General features: G+C 37.3%; 1 protein-coding gene across 3 annotated transcripts in view; it reads right to left on the reverse strand.

Moving 5' to 3' along the window:
- Nucleotides 1–17,691, reverse strand: part of PTPRK (protein tyrosine phosphatase receptor type K) — a 398,062-nt gene that overhangs the window by 62,801 nt on the left and 317,570 nt on the right. For all 3 annotated transcript variants that reach the window (XM_034060345.1, XM_034060343.1, XM_034060344.1), the window contains exons 12-13: nt 10,566–10,839; nt 8,187–8,223 (exon numbers count right to left, since the gene is read on the reverse strand). In XM_034060345.1, coding sequence (XP_033916236.1) covers nt 8,187–8,223; nt 10,566–10,839 — 311 coding nt within the window. The remainder of the gene's footprint in view (nt 1–8,186; nt 8,224–10,565; nt 10,840–17,691) is intronic.

Below are 17,691 nucleotides of genomic sequence, written 5' to 3' on the forward strand. Positions count from 1 at the left end.
ATGTGAGATAACCACATGATTTCTAGAAAGACTATCCTTCCTGCGATGTCCATTTGCGTAACTTTCTGGTCAGGGTCCTTCCAGAAGTAGTGTGGTTAGTACAAAACTTCCCATTAGAGCAGAAAGCAGTTTGCGCTCCTGAACTTCAGAGCCATTGTCCCAAACAGCTGACAAAGCATCAATCTCTGTATCCAAGTAATTTGGCAGCAGTGCCAATCAACCATACCAACTTGCTCTGTAACACTTCTAACAGTGTTTAGGAAGTGCTACTACACTTGGCAATGCTGCTCCCTGTTTCTAGATGACTAGCTGTAGAACTTAGCACTCTGTCAGAGCTGACAAGCAAATAATTTAATAAATCCTTGTATTGTTCATGACAACAAGGTGGAACTTCTTATCTAGTTAAGTGTTTGATTAGATATAGAGAAGCACAGTGATGCTGATTTTAGGGCTGTAAACCATTTTCATAAAAATTCAATAAGTATTTTTCTGGTTTAGATGTTGCTGAAGTTCTGCATTCTCTGGGCATCATTCTTTTCTGAGACAAAGTCCTGTTTGTCCTTTCTATCCAGATGCACAGTGGGCAGCTTTATTGCTCAAAAATACTTTGTCTTCTATTCAAAATATCTCTCTATTAGGCGGCTGCTAATGCAAAGATGGATAATTGCAAGGATTATCACCTCTGTGCTAAGGTGTTACACACTGATGTTAACATTTTGCTTTTTGTAGTTGGACTGAAGCAGTTTTGACCTTATCAATTTTTCTAGCAGTTTTAAACATGACCTCAAGAACCTTTGGCTGCATGTGAAGATGGTGAAGCCTACTTCCCATTTACTTTTCACCAGTCCTCCAGCATGTACTGTCTTTTCTACCCTGCTTTCAGAACTGCTCATGCAATTGTTCTAACCTAGGAAACATTCAAAATTATTTTGATTATGTAAAGTTAGTTTGTTCTGGTGAATATAAGTGAGACCAATCATTTGTAACAGGGATAGCAATGAGCTGCTGACAGGCATTTTTTCTACCAGTTCTGTGACCACTAGCTGTACATACTCTTCAAGAATTTAATTTTCTATCTGTGTTGCCTTATGTGTGATCTACCGACATCACCTCCTCATTATAAACTATCAATAACATCATCAATCTGCTGCATAAATGATTTCTACTTCATCAGCGCCAAGTTGTAGCGTAGGGTGGAAGCTGCTACTATTTTAACACTGAATGAGTCCATGATGTCTTCTGTAATGACAATGCATCAGAAGTACAGGAGAGTGATGAGTAGCCAGGGCTCAGAGCAAACCACCAGCTACTGGAGTGACATTCAAGTTTTCATTACCACTTCCAAAACAAGCTGGGACTTTATTTACAAAATTCCAAATCTAATAAATGTGTGCATATTAAAATCTCCCAAACTGATGCACCATTTCATGCATGACTGTATGTGACCTCATTGGTTTGAACTGTAATTTCTGTCCAGACACTAACAATGGTAGCAAGATACCAGTATGTAGGGATATTTCTAGCATCGGCAACTGTTTGTTTTATCAGGTATAGAATTCAACCTACAAGCCAGTGATATGTATGGCAAAACCTACCCTGTCATTCTGTTTGAAAACTACTGACTGGATGTAGACATAATTAGTAATTCCTAGAGATTGCTTTCTCCTCCTTTCTTTGAAAAGATGAAACAGCACTGTCCCTTAACAGGGCTGCTCTAAAGCTCCACTGCTGCACAGAGAAGCCAGATTCTTGTTGTTCCTGGGCCAAACATGCACACGAGATCGCCTGTAACAGACTGTTGGAGGCAGCAATCTCTGCCTGTTCTATCTCATGCACTCTTCTACACCAGGCACTGCAAGGGGCCATTTTATCCAATACTACAGTTAATAAAAATTGAAAGTAGACATAGGCAGTTTGTGTGAAAACGAGCGCAGCCCTATCAGGTGATGATAGGATTTATTTTCTTTAAACACTTGTAATTTCGTAATAAAAAAAAAGAAAGTAAAGACATAAGAAAAAGCAAGTAAGAAGTGATGAAACAGAAAAAAAAAGAGAAGCTAACATAAAAACCCCAACCCAAGACACTGCAGTATTAGCAAGTGAACAGCTTAATTCTTAAACTATTATAAAGGGAATTAAGGATTTTTCTGTTGATTTAGATGTATAGTGGGTTTTGTAAAACCAGTAGATTTCTACATTTATGTTTCAATATTCTCTAACAATGAATGAAAAGCATTTGACACAATATTCATAATAGCTGAAGAGACCGAAGAAACCAAGCACCTACTAAACCAGCATATATGTTAAGATGTTGATCAGGGAATGTATCAACATTCATTCTCTAATATTTAAATATAAACTAGAATCCTCCACCTGAATTCTTACTTTTAAGATTCTTATTCTTTAGGAAACCTTTAAGGTTCTCAAGATTTCAATTGCTTACAGCAGCTGCACAAGGTAATTTATTAAGTATCTAGACCAAAAGAAATACCAAAACATTTCAAAACTCAAGGAAAGATAATATATATTATACCTTTGGATGCAAAATTTCTTCATTCAATGACTGATTAAAAAAAAACAAACCCAAAGCAACATTGAAGTGTCTCATTAGGGTTTCCTCTTGCAAACTTACCAATTTAAAAAAAGTTAAGTTTCAAAACTAAAATAAATTTAATAAAAGAATAAAATACAAAATAAAAGAATGTTTGCATGTAATAAATTTATTGCCTAAGAAATGTATCTAAAAACAAAGCTTTCTAGTAAAGCAATTAGATTTATTAATTGTACTTACTAGATTTACTCCTCCATGAAAAACCAGTCCTTTTCAAAACATAGTACTAAACCTATATTCCTGGCGGCTTAGGAAAAGGGTTGGAAATGTAAAAATACTTCTGATCATAATTATTTTCAAATACAGTTAAAGTAAATAGTTCAGCTCAGGCAATGTCATAAGCATATCCTTTGTTTCTTAGAGATATCAAGTAACAAGGAGAAAAGGGTATTTCTCTTTGGTGCCTTATAATCAAGATTGGGAAACACATTCTCATGCATATCAATCATATAGCTTACCAAATAAACGCTGTTGTTACATTATATTCTATTTTACTAAAATAAAATTTTGGCCATTGAATTCCATGATTTTGCTATTATCTGCACATATATGAAAATACCCACATTATAACTTTTGTGTCTGGAAATCTGGAGGCATCCCTCAGTTTAGTACCTTTTTTATAACTACCATCAAATATTCCATCAAAGGATCATTCAATTTTTTATTTACAACTAAAGGCATCACTTATCAGAACTACCATATGTGGTTACTCAGTGAGCCACTGCAATTTCACATACAAAAGAGGAAAATATGCCATACTAATATTATTCTTCCATCTTTGGAAAGCTCAGCAAATCAGTTAAAACCTCCTCTTTGTGAGATAGAAGACATTATGCAAAAGACCACTGAAGTTTAAACTTATTAAATAAATAGCTTCTTTCTATAAATTACTAGAAAAAAAGATGTGATTTAGGCAACATCTGCATCCGTCTCTAAATTCATATTGCCAGTTAGGTCTCAAGTGGCTATTATGATGGTACAGCTAAAGTCATTGTAGGAACATTGATCCAACCGTAACAACAGTGAGAGAAGTTTTGTTTCATATACATTTAGCATCTGACATCTTCCCTTTGTTTGGGCATTAATCAGTAACAGACAATATTTGAGCATCCTGCCAGGAGGTGATTTAACTTTCACAAATTTCCCTAAGAGAAGAAACATCATCAAGAACAATTTCAAGGAAATAATTATGGTCTAGACAGATTTATGACTTCTAAAGACCTAATCCAAAGCACATTAATGTCAGTGGAAGGACTCCCATTGACATCAAAGGCCTTTGGATCAATCCCCAACTGCTGTGGGAATGAATTCAGAGCAATAATGATGGTGGACTAAATGCACACTTGCAGTTGAAATGCTACCACCCAGACCTTTTTATTCCTCAAATCAGATTAAAAAGTCATTTTCTGCTATTTCACAATTACTTCCAGATGCTCATCATCTCAAACGGCATTTTCATCCATCTGTATGAACCAAACGTGCACAGAGACAGAGAGGTTCTTCTACGCTGCCTGAACTAATACTACAAATTAAAACCACAAGGGAAAATAATTTTGGAGGTGATAAAGTTCATGTTATAAATGAGAATGAGAAATTTTGGGCTTCTTTTATTCCTTCTAACTGGAGCTGCCAGGCCCACCACCTCTTTATTTACTGCCAAAGTACATTCTTTCTGATTCATTTTTCAATATTTTTCTCTAGTCTCCTAAACAAAACAAAAGAATACATGTAATCAGTGTAACTCTCAAACCTGGCAGCCTACAAACTGTCAGATATGTCAGCTTCATATACTCACTGCTTGGTAACAGCTCTGTTGTCCCTTCTGTCCTTTAAATGCCGAATAATTTGAAGCATCCTTCTTTTCTACATTAATCTAGTTTCATTCTCTTAGCAGTTGGTAACATTTTAGACTGTAAAATGAAATGATGTCATGTGCAAGTAAAAACCCATTCAAAGTTTCACACAGCCCAAGATGTGACTGATCAGTCATAAACATCGTGTTTTACTCAGAAGTGCATGCTTCGAGAGTCACACATCTTTTATTCGCACCTCTATCGATGCTTTGGTTGAGTTACCACACATTCACTGTGCTATGAGCATGCTATGGACCAGTTGAACTTTGCCTTACCAAATTAGTTTTAGAACTTTTGTTAGAAAATTATATATAACACTTTTTTTGTCAAATAATGCACATTTCTCAGCATAATTCTATCATCTTTCCATACCTAATGAATATCTGAACTATTACCTATTACCTATCAGTCTCTCCACCCTTTTCTGCACTTAGAAAACAGGAGTTTTTAAATTCTTTTTTCCTTCTTCAGTTACTATGTGTGGGATTATTAGTGACTGGGTAATGCTCATAGCTAGCTTCAAAAAGTAACAAGTCGGAGAACAATTTTTTTTGTGGGTTTGTTTTGTTATGGCTTTGGTTTTGTGGTTTGTTTTTTTTTTTTCCTTTTAATTGATGCTGATAACTTGTTACTGAGAGGATCTGAATGGGAATGGAATTCAGGTTAACCTCCTTGGCCAATTCAGTCCAGTCTGCAGAAGGGCAAAAGTCATAAAATCATTAAGGTCTTGCAAACTTTGTGGAAATAGGTGTCCAGATAAAGGGGGAATCCTATTATCCTAAATCATGGCCATCAAAGAATCATTCTGGCATTCATACTTCATCTGCAAGTACACAGGAACTGCTCAAGAGACTACTTTTTAATCTGGTGCTGTTCCAATATTTTCTTCCATGAAAAATTAACCCAATGTATTTTGATACATCAGACACTAGTAAGTCTCTCAGCTTACTCTAGAAACATTTTTTCAAGACACACCAAAAGCAGCAACATCCTTCAGTCATGGCTTGGCACCATCTTTTAGATGAGTTCACACTTCAGTGCATTTTGTTATCAGAAGCGCATGAGAACACTGCACCTGGAATATATGGACTAAAAAAGTCTGAGCACTTCAATTTAAATTTGCTGACTTACATTAGCTTGACACCAATAAAAAACTATTTTGTCAGTTCTCAAAGGTAGGGAATGGGAATCCATGGGAAGGGTACATGCAAAACCCTTATATATTAAAATCTACGTAAATTATATTAATAGGAACTGCCTAAGCAAACAGAAAATTACTCAGGGAAAAAACACTATAAGGAAGTTAAATTAACAAGATCAGAATTTCAGGGACATGAACTGATCCCGCACCAAATCATGACATTACTACTGTATTTTTTCCCATCTTTACATCTCATCAGTGTGAATATACACAGTAAATTACACCCGATGTTTGACTGACGTAAAACGAAAAAGTACCTTTGCAGCTAATACTGAACTTCACCATCAGGGAAATTTTGTCTTGCTTTTACATGCACCTTTAATGTTATTTCTCCCTTCCCCAGCTCTTTATGATTTTTAACACCTTTTCAAAATGTTCAAAGCAAAATTCACTGTATCCAGCTGTAGGCTGCTTCAATCATGGGAAATGAAACAGATCTACAGAATGACACACTGCTTTTATAACTGAATACAAACTTTAGACAATTTTATGTATTTTAAAAGGGTATGTTAGCTTTAATGGGGTGTATTAGGTAAGGTGAGGTAGTCCTCTTTTCCCTATAAATATATAACAAACGTAAGCTGACATCTCTCAGGTCAGTGACTCAAAGAAAACTTACATGCTATGAAAAAAAAACAGCACAACCAGATGAACATATACATACACAAATATGTTAAGTATACTTTTCTTTAAGTAAAACAAATCATGGTATTATTTTTACAATGAAAATATGGGAAAAAAAATTCAGTGTTAACTTTTAAAACATGGTTTAGAATACCAGTGTAACTCATTTGAGAGGTATGAATGTATGTAACTTTGAAGCTATGATGCCCTATTAAATGCCTTCCTTCAGAGCAAGAAAAAGCCTCTGCTCCTGAAGTTGCCTCCTCCCACATTTCACATTGACTAAAATAAATTCAGAGAAAGCATTTTGGGTTTTAGTTCCACATTCAAAGAATATAGTACTGATATATAAGGCATTACTTCAGGAAAACCTGTCCTTAGCCAGAGTGGCAAAGGCAAGATTTATGTCCGGATGGTAAGAAACCTGCTGCTCATTTACCTCTTCCTTCAGACTACAGCCATTGGCGTGAATGTGACTGTTACGGCAGAGGGAGGCATAAAAGCAACCACCAACAGGACTATTGCTCTTGAGAACATTGCTTTGAGATCGGTGGGCAGAGTACAGTTAAGTAAAGAGTAATTTCCTCATAAGACAGGTGAATTCTTTTCCTCTTTTGTTCTTACTATCCAGAAAATTCATGAGGAAAGTTCACTGTTTTGCCCTTCCTCAGTCCTGCAATAATTTATTTTTTTCTGAGCATTTCAAGACTATCCTTTGACTCACATCCTAGCAATACATGTTTGTGGTACATAAATACTTCTTTATACAAATGTATCTTAATTCAAACATTTAATCTTGCCAGGTGAACATAAGAAAGAAAATGCCGATGTACTTTTCACGGAAGACTTAGCTCAGAGTTCTAATTTCCTGTTTTTATTAGCTTACCTCACTAGATGAAAATTTAACACGTGTTGAGAAGTACATTTTATTTGCTGATTTCTCAAGAAAATGCTTGGTTGCTACACCTCATTAGAGGCATCAGCTTTTAATTGGAACAAGTTTTAAATTGAAAGAAGTGATTAATAAAATGGTGCTGATGTGCTGCTACAGTACTTTAAATGCCTGCTTGCTCGTATCTAAGGTTGTTTTTATGCTGAGTATCAATATGCAATTAGAAAAGATAATATAAGTAGTGCTGGGCCTCTGCAGAGTACTCCTTCAGCACTTGTAAAGTCCTCTCTTGTTTATGCTGCCGAGGTCTATCAAGAAACTCTTATGTTGACACAATCAAGCAACCAGAATGAATGGCTATAAATACAGTCAAAGCAAGATATAACAATAAGCAGAACAACTAAGTCCTCATTTGAAGATGAAACAGCAATTTTGAGTGAGCAGTATGTGATTAACCCACTGCATGTGGGGTCAATATGATTTATTCTCACAGTTATGCATTCAGTCTTAGCCCTGGGCCTCACTTGCCATCAAAAACACAGGCCTTCCTCAAATCAACCCTCCCCTATGCCTAGCTAACATTCAGAGCTCTCTCTTAGGAACATTAACTATCATGTCCTTCATTTAAATTATTTCCACCCACCCCTGTTTAGAAATAATTGTTAGCATAACAAACAGTTCAATCAAGTGCCCTTGCTAGTCTCCAGTCCATCTATCTGCCACTTGCAATGCTCCAGCAGCCTAAAAGCAAACCTCAAAAACCACAGAGGAAAAAAAAAACCAAACCCCCAAACCAAAGGGGTGCTTATTTTTTTTAAATCATGAGTATTGCTAGAACATTATTCTTTTGGTCCAAGGCCAAAGAAAAAGAATCAGTAGACCCTTACATTTTAAGAAAATCAAGTGGCTCAAAATAGAGGAACAGTTATGGCCTTGGTTCAAACATTTAATACAAATGTCACATTTCATTAAAAAAGCTACTTTGAGGAGGGACAAACCTCTTACCTTTGGTAGCTATTCGCACACATTGAGTTTTGGTTTCCTGTTGAGGAGGGAAAAGTAAAGAAAACCATTAGATCCAAGTTACTTTTTCTTGCCCTCCCTGCTCCATAAATTCATCTTAAGATCTGATGATCAGCTGGGGCAACCCAACAAGGTGGCTCAGGGCTCTGGTCTTAGCAGGAGAGGAAGGTGGGAGATTTTGCCTTTGAAAACTAGATGAAACTGGGACATAGGTCTGTATTATTCAGGATAATGATGGGAAGAAAAGGTGCAAGACAGACCAAATGTAGCAAAATTTACGAGTATTAAAATCTAATGGAAATCATGCCATAAGAATACAGAGAGAGGGTACAGTGAAATAAAAAAGAAGGATTGGTGCTCCTGTTTATGTCATGGCATAGAAAACCTGAGCCAGTGTTGACCTCTGAGAGTAACATGCAGTAAAGAAGGTACATTTGTTCAGCTCTGTGTTCAAACTTGTCTTACTGCATCCTGACAGTCTTGAACAGAGGCACCTGATGCACATTGAAACATACTCCCTTATGCTTCTGAGTATGGAATGAGCACAGAAACAGCCCAGGTACTCCTTAACATGACACAGTTAATCTACAACCTATATAACCTGCCCAGGAAAGACAGTGATTTGACAGTGAAGTGCTTCAGAAGTTGCACATGCAAAGACAATTTATGTTTCCTACTTTCCCCCTCCTCCTTCAGAAGTTTGGTCAGCAATTGAAATAAAGAAACGGAGAAATGACTTGCTTATGCACAGTTTGGACAACTTGAAAAGATGAGGGTCAGTCACAAATGGGCTTTCTGACCTTTTTTATAAAATGTACAGTCAGTTTAAAGGCAAACATACTGAAATAGCATAAGGTTGAGTGAGAGGATGCAGGTGCTGTTGTATTAAATAACTCTAAACAATATTATGTAATTAGAAAATATAATAATGACAGTTTCATTCTATAAAACATGCTCCCTCAGTCCTGCAGTCCCCAGCACTCCATCCCTGAGTTCATCTCCTGGGATTCTCTCTCTTGAAGATTCTTGCACAACAGGCAAAATATGTTGGTGCTATTTTGCAAACACAGCCCATAAAGCACAAGCAAAGCTGTGAGTTGAGGCTTCCCATAAGTGCTCCATAGAGACAATTTTTCAATCTAAATGAAAGCCCAGAAAATTTTATCAAAATAATCTTACCTAATTAGCACTCTTCCCAATTACTGGATTTACTTGTCCACTTTTGGTCAAAATGTCTGTGAAGATCACAGCATAACCCTCATCACAATCCTACAGCATATTTCAGAGCATAATTTACTTTCCCTTCATGATTTAGGTGCTCCCAATAGTTTATAGTAAAGCAACCGTTTAAACTTTCTGCAGCTTAGAGGTTATCTTACAATAACTAGATCCCTGTCCTGGAAGAATGCAGTGCAAAGCTTCTCAAACCTCCTCCCAAATCCCTGTAGAAACAGAAATCTGATCCAAAGTTGTAAATCATACCAGAGAAAAACATTTGAGAATTAAGCTTGATCACAACTTGAAATCAAGTTAAAGTAAAAAACTGTATGTTCTTCCCTTATCTTCTACTTATCTGTCAAAATCTAAAAGCCAAAATAAAGATTTTTTTTTGTATTTAATATTTTTATTTTACTCTTCCCTCTCATTTATTTCTTCAGGAATGAAACAAATTCCCTCACAATTTAGTCTGCTGGAAGCCAACAAAAGCAAAGGGAATTATTTCTAGCAGGTAAGGGAAATATAAATGAGTATGGAGCAGTTACCTTTTAGTTTGTTTTCTTTGCTTCATACAGGTCTATAGCTAAGAACTAAAAAGAAGGTATTGTCTCTTCTGTCAGAAAAAAAGCATACAGTTCTCAAGCAGCTCCAGTACAATTTAATTACCTCCTCCTTTGTCTCCATTCGACTTGATGCATACGCAGTTTTCGTAACTATAGGTAGAAGGGGAGATTTTCTTTGAAAGACGCCAAGGCAAGGTTGCCTATTAGCCAGGATTTGTTCGATCACTGCCACGACCCAAATGTAAGGACGCTTCTCCTTTCTGATGGGTCTGGTGTGAAATAGCAGCTATCAGTCTGGCTGTCCTTTCCAGTTCCTTTCTGACCTGCCTGGACACTTCATATAGAGATTTCTATGGACAAATGACTGCAATTTGCTATAGTTTTCTAAACTATAAATAAAAAAAAATCACACAAGGACCGTGTGAAATGTGAATGGCACGCTGGCATGCTGTCACAGCATGGAAGGGATTACAGCCATGTCACTGCCAACACCTACGACATCCAACTCCAACAGTCCTCTAACTGTCACCATGGCCATGTCTTTGACTCCTTGCAGGAGAAAGGTGTGATTGGCGCTTACCTTCTCGACGCTGCTCATGGCCTGGAAATAGATGTTGTAGCCTTTCCGAGGAGCCAGCGGTGGGTTCCAGAAACCCTGGTAAGTCCTGTTGTCACCCACGGTAAAAGGGACTGGCTCTGGCAGGTTTCCAGGGGGCAGCTCAGCAGCAAAGTAATACGGTGACCCTCCGCTAAGAGCAGTCTGATAGGTGACAGGGATTTGGTAGCACTCCATGGCACCCGTTTCTCGCTTTGTTCGGTGTGGGTGCAGCTCCTCAACAACAATCTGGTAGGCACTGGTGAGACAGGAAAATCAGCATAACCTTAAGGTCACCTGCTAGGGTCAAATTTGTAGTCTCCAAAAAGACTTATTATTCATAATTAATTAATAATATTTAACTCAATTGCTTTCTGTAAACTTAAAAAAAAAACAAAGAAAAAAGAAAAAGACAGCAGATGTGTGGATGAAGAGAAGAAACAAAGGCTTGAAATATAACAGAGCTATTTAATTGAGCCATTGGAAAGAAGCAACATTTTTTTTTTCAGGAGAAACAACAATGCAAATCCATACAACAGTAAAAACAATAATCCTTCTAATAACAATATCTATTTTTCTTTTTTCTAATGAAGAAACTCAGTAGTGAATCTGATTTTAATCCACACTAGATTAAACTCTTGGTTAATCAGAAGCAACTGAAGTTAGCATCTTCTTTTGAAACAATATTAGATAAAGCTGAGCTTCAAGGTCCAACATAATGACTACCTCCAGGTTGTGCCTGAAGCACCAATTTGCAGTTGTCATATCATTACAGACAGAATATGCTGACAGGCTTCTCGACCTCTTGACCTTGCTGTGGCTTCTATCTTGGCTCAGAGCTATGCAGATCTAAAGTACAAGTGACATGCTGCGATACAAGCACAGATGGACAGAAATCTGTCCATTTCACCAGAATAGACTGCCTCACTCCTCTACAGTTGTCAGTGATAAAACATTACAAATTGCTGAAGCAGATGGCATTTCGCCCATTAAAATGCCATCCCAAATTCCCAATACCTCTCTTGAAATGGTCCATGGTTTGGTCACTTTTCAAAATCACCTGCTTAAAATGGAACAGGTAATTATAAATATTCTTTTTCTTTAGGGAAACTACATAACTGCAGGTTGTTACCGACTCATTATCAGCTTCCTCTGCTGTGCAGAAGTACAGAACTTACATATTGAGAGCAAGAGGCAATTCTACAGTTCATATTTAAAAAAAAAGGAGATAAAAAAGAGGGGTTTGGGTTTTAAGAACTATACGTACATGTATGCACATATGCACAGATGTATATACATGCAAACAATTTCTCATTTTTACGCAAATACATCTGAAGACCTTATAAAGATTAGTATGAAAATATGCCTCAGCAGGTAGACAAGACCTGTCAATCCAGACAAGACCTGTATTCAATACAGTCAGCAGAACTGCCTGTCTTGTTTTTTTTAACACTGTCTAAACAAAAATAGTAAAATGGACCAGAGTTCTCGTAGTGCCAGTGCTTTGCTGCAGGGACTCCGAAAGGCACAGAAAAAGACAATCCTCCTTCTTTCAGAACTTATGGGGCAGCATTAAATTATTTTGTCAATTTTCTTTGCTGCTACTGCCCAGAAAACCCAATAACTGTAGTGGCAGAGATGAAGTATGATACTGGAGAATGGAAGAGAGGAGAGAAGAAAAAAATTGGAAATTAGTTTCATGTCTTTGTTGAGCTAAAAGAAGAAGTTAGCATTCCCTTTTCCTAGCACCTAAAACATTAAGGAGGAAAACCTCTTTTTTCCCTTTCAAAGTGTTTAAAAGGAATATACAAAGTCACCTCATTTTTGAAACTCCAGGTAAAAAGAAGATAAACAAAAAAAAAGATGAATTAGTTCCATGGATCTCTATTTCTCATAAACTGTCTGTGAACTGAGCCTGGTTGTAAATCACCTACTGTGGGAAACTCTATGTATTAACCATGTCTAATTAATGTGGCCTGTACCACAATTCACTTCCACAAGACCCCTGAACACCCAGAATATTTCTATGCTTCAAAATTTATGTACTAACAAAATCCCCTGAAAGCATCAATATTTCACAAACTTGTCAGGATATAAAATATTAAAAATAACTTTTGTTTATAACATCCAAAGGGAAGAAATGACTACTGGCACTGTCATTCCCTCCCTGGCCTGACTGTGGACCCAGGCAGGGTTAAAACTCCCAAACTGGGCAGCCAACCAACTGGTGAGTCCTGGGAACACAGACACTGCATCTCTGCTCCCTCCATTCTGCAGTCGTCTCTCATGAACTGCCAAAGGACTGGGACAGACACAAATTCTGCTCTGTGAAGTGCCAGGGGAGCAGGAAACTTGTCATCTGTGACACCTGCCAACTTCAGAGGAGAAAGCCAGCAGGGAGAGCAGAAAGGCAGGCAATGCCTGTGCATGACAGAGGCAACTGTCCCCTGGAATAGCCCAGTTTGTCACACCTCTGAGAAGCAGAGCTCCACCACAGCTACCAAATTAAACAACATCCACTCTGCCCTTCCATCCTCCCTACCACATTTTATAGAATAAGGGGTAAATGAGGTGTCTTTTCCTTAAGGGTCAAGTCTCTTTGGAGACAAAAACAAACCAAAAATCATAGATGAAGGGCATGACTGTTATATATCAGGAAAGTCTCTTTCAATAGCATTCTTTAAAAACATGCAGCAGTTTTCAGTGTGATAGAAAAGGTATTACAAAATCTTAAGCACGAAATGATAAAATGTGAAGGTTCTGAAAAAATTTCAAATGAAAGCAATTTACATAAAATGTTTAAAAAAATAATGCTTTTGGTGTCCCTCCATCTGAAAAGCTACAAAATGTGGAAAATAAGAAGTAGATGTACACATTGTAGCCTTCTACATTTATACAGTTACTTCAAGTTAACACAGTCTTCAGAGGCTTTACAGTCTCCACAAAGTCTGCAAGGCTTAAAGTTTTTGTTTGGGGAGGTTTTATTGTTTATTTTATTTTAGTTATTTATTTTTGTTTATTATTATTATTATTATTATTTTGACAAAGCCTTTTTAAAAATAAAAGATGTGCCTATTGTTGTTGGAAAGGGGATCTGGCTGTATTTTTTATGCAACACTACAGGCTAACAAGACACGGAGGAATACAGTCATTTACCTCTGAGCCCTTTATGATGCCATCTGTTTAAACCCATTTACTAAATGCTATAGGGCCCCAAAGCAGCACTGTTACTCTGTGTACTCTTAGTAGTGCTCAGACACCCTGCTGTAAGATGTGAAGACAGAAGCTAAAGTTAAATTTGTAACTTCAAAAGCAGGGTATTCACTGTCTGCAAATGTGGTCTGATGTCAGCCTATAAGTGAAAGTTTAACAACTATGTACTCCCTATTTTTACATATTAATAATTCTAGCTTCAATGATCTTACATTTTCTACACACTTTTTGTGTAATGGTGGGAATTCAATTATTGAGAAAGCTTTCTTATGACTGGTGCTGGGGGAATTCCTACAACAGCATTTTTTTTTTCTGGTCTTTCCGTACAGCAAGGTAAAAATAAGAGAGAAATAAAGAGGGAGAAGAGAAAAACTTAGATGACAATATTCCTTCACCCTGGTGACTAAAATAAATTCTAAGCTATTATGAAGAGTAATACAAATTTCAAAACCTGCTACATAAGTTATTGGGATCATAAAGGCCAAACAGTCACCTAAGGCAGCCATGTACGCAGAGAAAGACATAGCAGGTAAAGAGCTCCTCAGATGAGATTTTGCATGAAGAATTTCTTTTACATGTCAAAATCAACCCTTTTTTTTTTTTTACTCAAGAAAACCTTCACAGTACCTCCCTATTGACCAAACCCATTACAGACAGCTGAAGGAAGCCCCTTTCAACAGATCTTCCTTTTCACCTCTCACTAAAAATTCAGGCTTCCACAGGGGTGTAGCAGTGAAAATGTTGTTTGTACTTCAGGCCTAGTGGTGACAAAGCATCTTCTCCTTTGACAGGTACCAGGCTGACTGAAAGCCCAAGTTACAATCCCAGTTCTTGGGATCCTGACTGACAACTAAGTTTTAGCTGCTTCCTGCCATGGTCCACTTAATTAGTCTTGTTGCAAAAGGAAAACAATCTGATTTTGCATATTGAGGTGTCACAAAAAAAACCTTTACCAATCAAATAAAACTAATTTCATAATTAAAAAGTTGTCTATCCTGATTCTGATATACACTGTAACCTGCATCTGCAGTAGGATTTGAAAACAAAATATTGCTGTTCTGGTGCTCAATTAGAATCCTTCAGAAGAACTACAACGACAAATCACATCTTCAGATGAATCAGTGAAGCACCATTGATTCTACTGACTGGTATCTCATCCACAAGATTGATGGTGAAACAGTATGTGCTTCAGAGTGAGCCTGAGCCATACAGCCCCGTCTCCCTTTGCATTTCTAGTTTGTAACTTGGTTTAAAACTCCAGGAAGCCATAAAAAAATGCTAGACATTACATGGTAACACTTGACAGGGAAGATATGATTAGAGTCATGTTTAAACTGCAATGACTATGGCATCTAGTGTCTTAAATAAATGATAGACAGCTGCATATAGATTACACTTGAGTTAACGAAAATCCCTTTCCTGGGGGGCTGTACTGATGGAAAGGCTGAAGTACAACAAAATCTGATCATAGCATTTTGTTTGTCAAAGAGAAAGAGCATGAGACTAAGCTTTATTATTATTACTATTATTATTTATTTTTTTCTTAAAACATGGACATACTGCTATTATATAAAATGATCTTTTGACCATCTACAGCTCCAGGGATTAGAGCACTGGGTGCAAACAAACCTTTTCAAAAAGCCAACTGTATTATTCAGTGTCAGGCTGAAAAAGAGCATTTGAGTCCCTTTCACTCAATCACAGCTGCAGGCATGGTGATGCATTTTTTCCCACCTACCTACTAGCACTCATTATGGCAGCAAGCCAGTTTGTAGTGGAAATACAACCGCAGTGTGGATGGAGTAAAGCTTCACTAAAATGCATCATAAAGTTTAGCGAAATGCATTTAATCAATTTAGAATTACAGTGTGCTACATTTATCTTCCTTATTAAGAAGCTGCTGAAAAATACCTGACTGCAGCATGTGTTAACTTCAGGAAAGGGAATGGGACCATGTCTTCTACATTCCCCTGAAGAATGCTTCTTATTCCAAGTGAAAAATGAAACACCTGATTTGCTTTAAGAAAAAAAAAAAAAAACCAACCCAGCTCTCCGGTTATGGTAAAGGACAAATTTCCTTTGCCATTTGATGTTAGAAATTACATGTAATCTCTTAGGTTTTAGAAATTAATTAAAGTGGAGAAAAAAGATGGGAGACAGGAAGAGGAATGTATGCTTTTTTGAGAGCATACTCAAACAGTTATTAATACTCTAGTAAACTATCTATTAACATTCAGTACATAGATCCTTTTTGCCACCTTCACAAGTGCCGTAGCTCATGCCATAGTACTGAGGACACTGCAAGGAAAATTGAGAGAATATACATGAGGTGGTGTGCTGTAGGTTTACTCTGCAGTGAGTTACCTGCCTGCCAGCACAGTGCATGGAAAGCAGAACTCTTCAAGCTAGGTATGAGCAATCCTCTAGCCACATCCCATCATGCTACCAGTTCACAAAAGAAAACCCCCAGGAGAGAAAAGTGGGTTGCGAGACTGACCCCCCTCAAAGTGAGTGGTGGGACGGAAGGTGGGTGCCTGCTGCTGTCTGCATAAATATGCCATACACCAATTGCTGTAAAGAAGATGTGCGCCACTGTCAACAGATCCCCATGGTGTCTGGCAGGCGTGCTCTGGGAAAGCCTATGCACCAGCCTCCTCGGGAGACAACGTACAAGACTGAAAGGATTTGGTATGGTATAGATGAGAGACAGATACCACATTTCTCAAATAGGGACAGTTTTGGTTACAGCCAGCAGCAGGACACCTGGAAGGCTTTAAAAGCACCTACAAAGGTGTACAGTGAGTTTAAGCACCTGTATTACTTGGGAGTATTTTCAGATCACAGGATTGGTTTCTACTGTATCAATCCAACAAACCCCTATTTTAGCAATCCAAGTTCTATACTGGCTGTAGTCCCATCCATTTTATCATTCCTCACACCCCCAAAAATCCTAGGTTTGGTCCAAGTAAATCTTCCAGAAACTATGTATTTCAGAAATGTTTGGGGTTACTATTTATGGATATAAACCCCACCAGTATCTCCTAGAAAAGGGGTGACTTTAGATTATCTTCTATAACAGAATATAAATAAATAACTTGAGCATATCAATCATAAGGGTGACTATATGACAACCATATAAAAATGCTTATAGGTACTTGACTCATCCCTATAACATCCATGTAAAACATACATTTCTGTTAATGGAAACAAACTTAAGAAACAGTTTATTTTCCTATTAGGGGATATTAGGGCTCAGGCACATTACTTGACAGCAGCTGAGCCACAGTAACTGACTTAATGTAACACAGAATGAAATGCATTAGCTCGCATTTCTCTAAAATGTCACAAGGGTAAGAGCATGAAAAGGTTCTGATGTTCAGTAGCTAATTAACCTCCAATTAGTCAACCCTGTCCCTGAACATTGCTGATGCAGCCACATCAGTAAAACACAAATGCAACCAAATAATATCACAAAATTTCTGCACTAACAAGTAGAAGCAAAGAGCAGGATGCGGACTAATCTTTGCAAACAGAATTAAATTATCTCTCAATAGAGTTCAGAAAGGGAAAGACCCCTCAAAGTTAACATAAATGAAACACTTTAATATGATTATAGGACACGGCAAATAAAATTTAATAGCTTGCTACATGATTTCTAGTAAGAAGCATTCTGAGAGGAAAAAGGTCAAATAGTTTGTATTCATCACTATTATTCTCTCATTTCCTCTGAGCTTCCAATTTTGCAATCATACACATATGCTATAGAATAGCTGATGTGAAGCACTGGAGAGGAAGTGTTATTTTCAAATCCACTTTCTGACAAACACCTTTCAACCTCATATTTCAGAGACACTGCGAGAAAGTAAAATGAAATGATAATGGATAGGAGATTGGTCCT

The sequence above is a fragment of the Melopsittacus undulatus genome, chromosome 3, assembly GCF_012275295.1.
Source record: "Melopsittacus undulatus isolate bMelUnd1 chromosome 3, bMelUnd1.mat.Z, whole genome shotgun sequence".
NCBI lineage: Eukaryota > Metazoa > Chordata > Aves > Psittaciformes > Psittaculidae > Melopsittacus > Melopsittacus undulatus.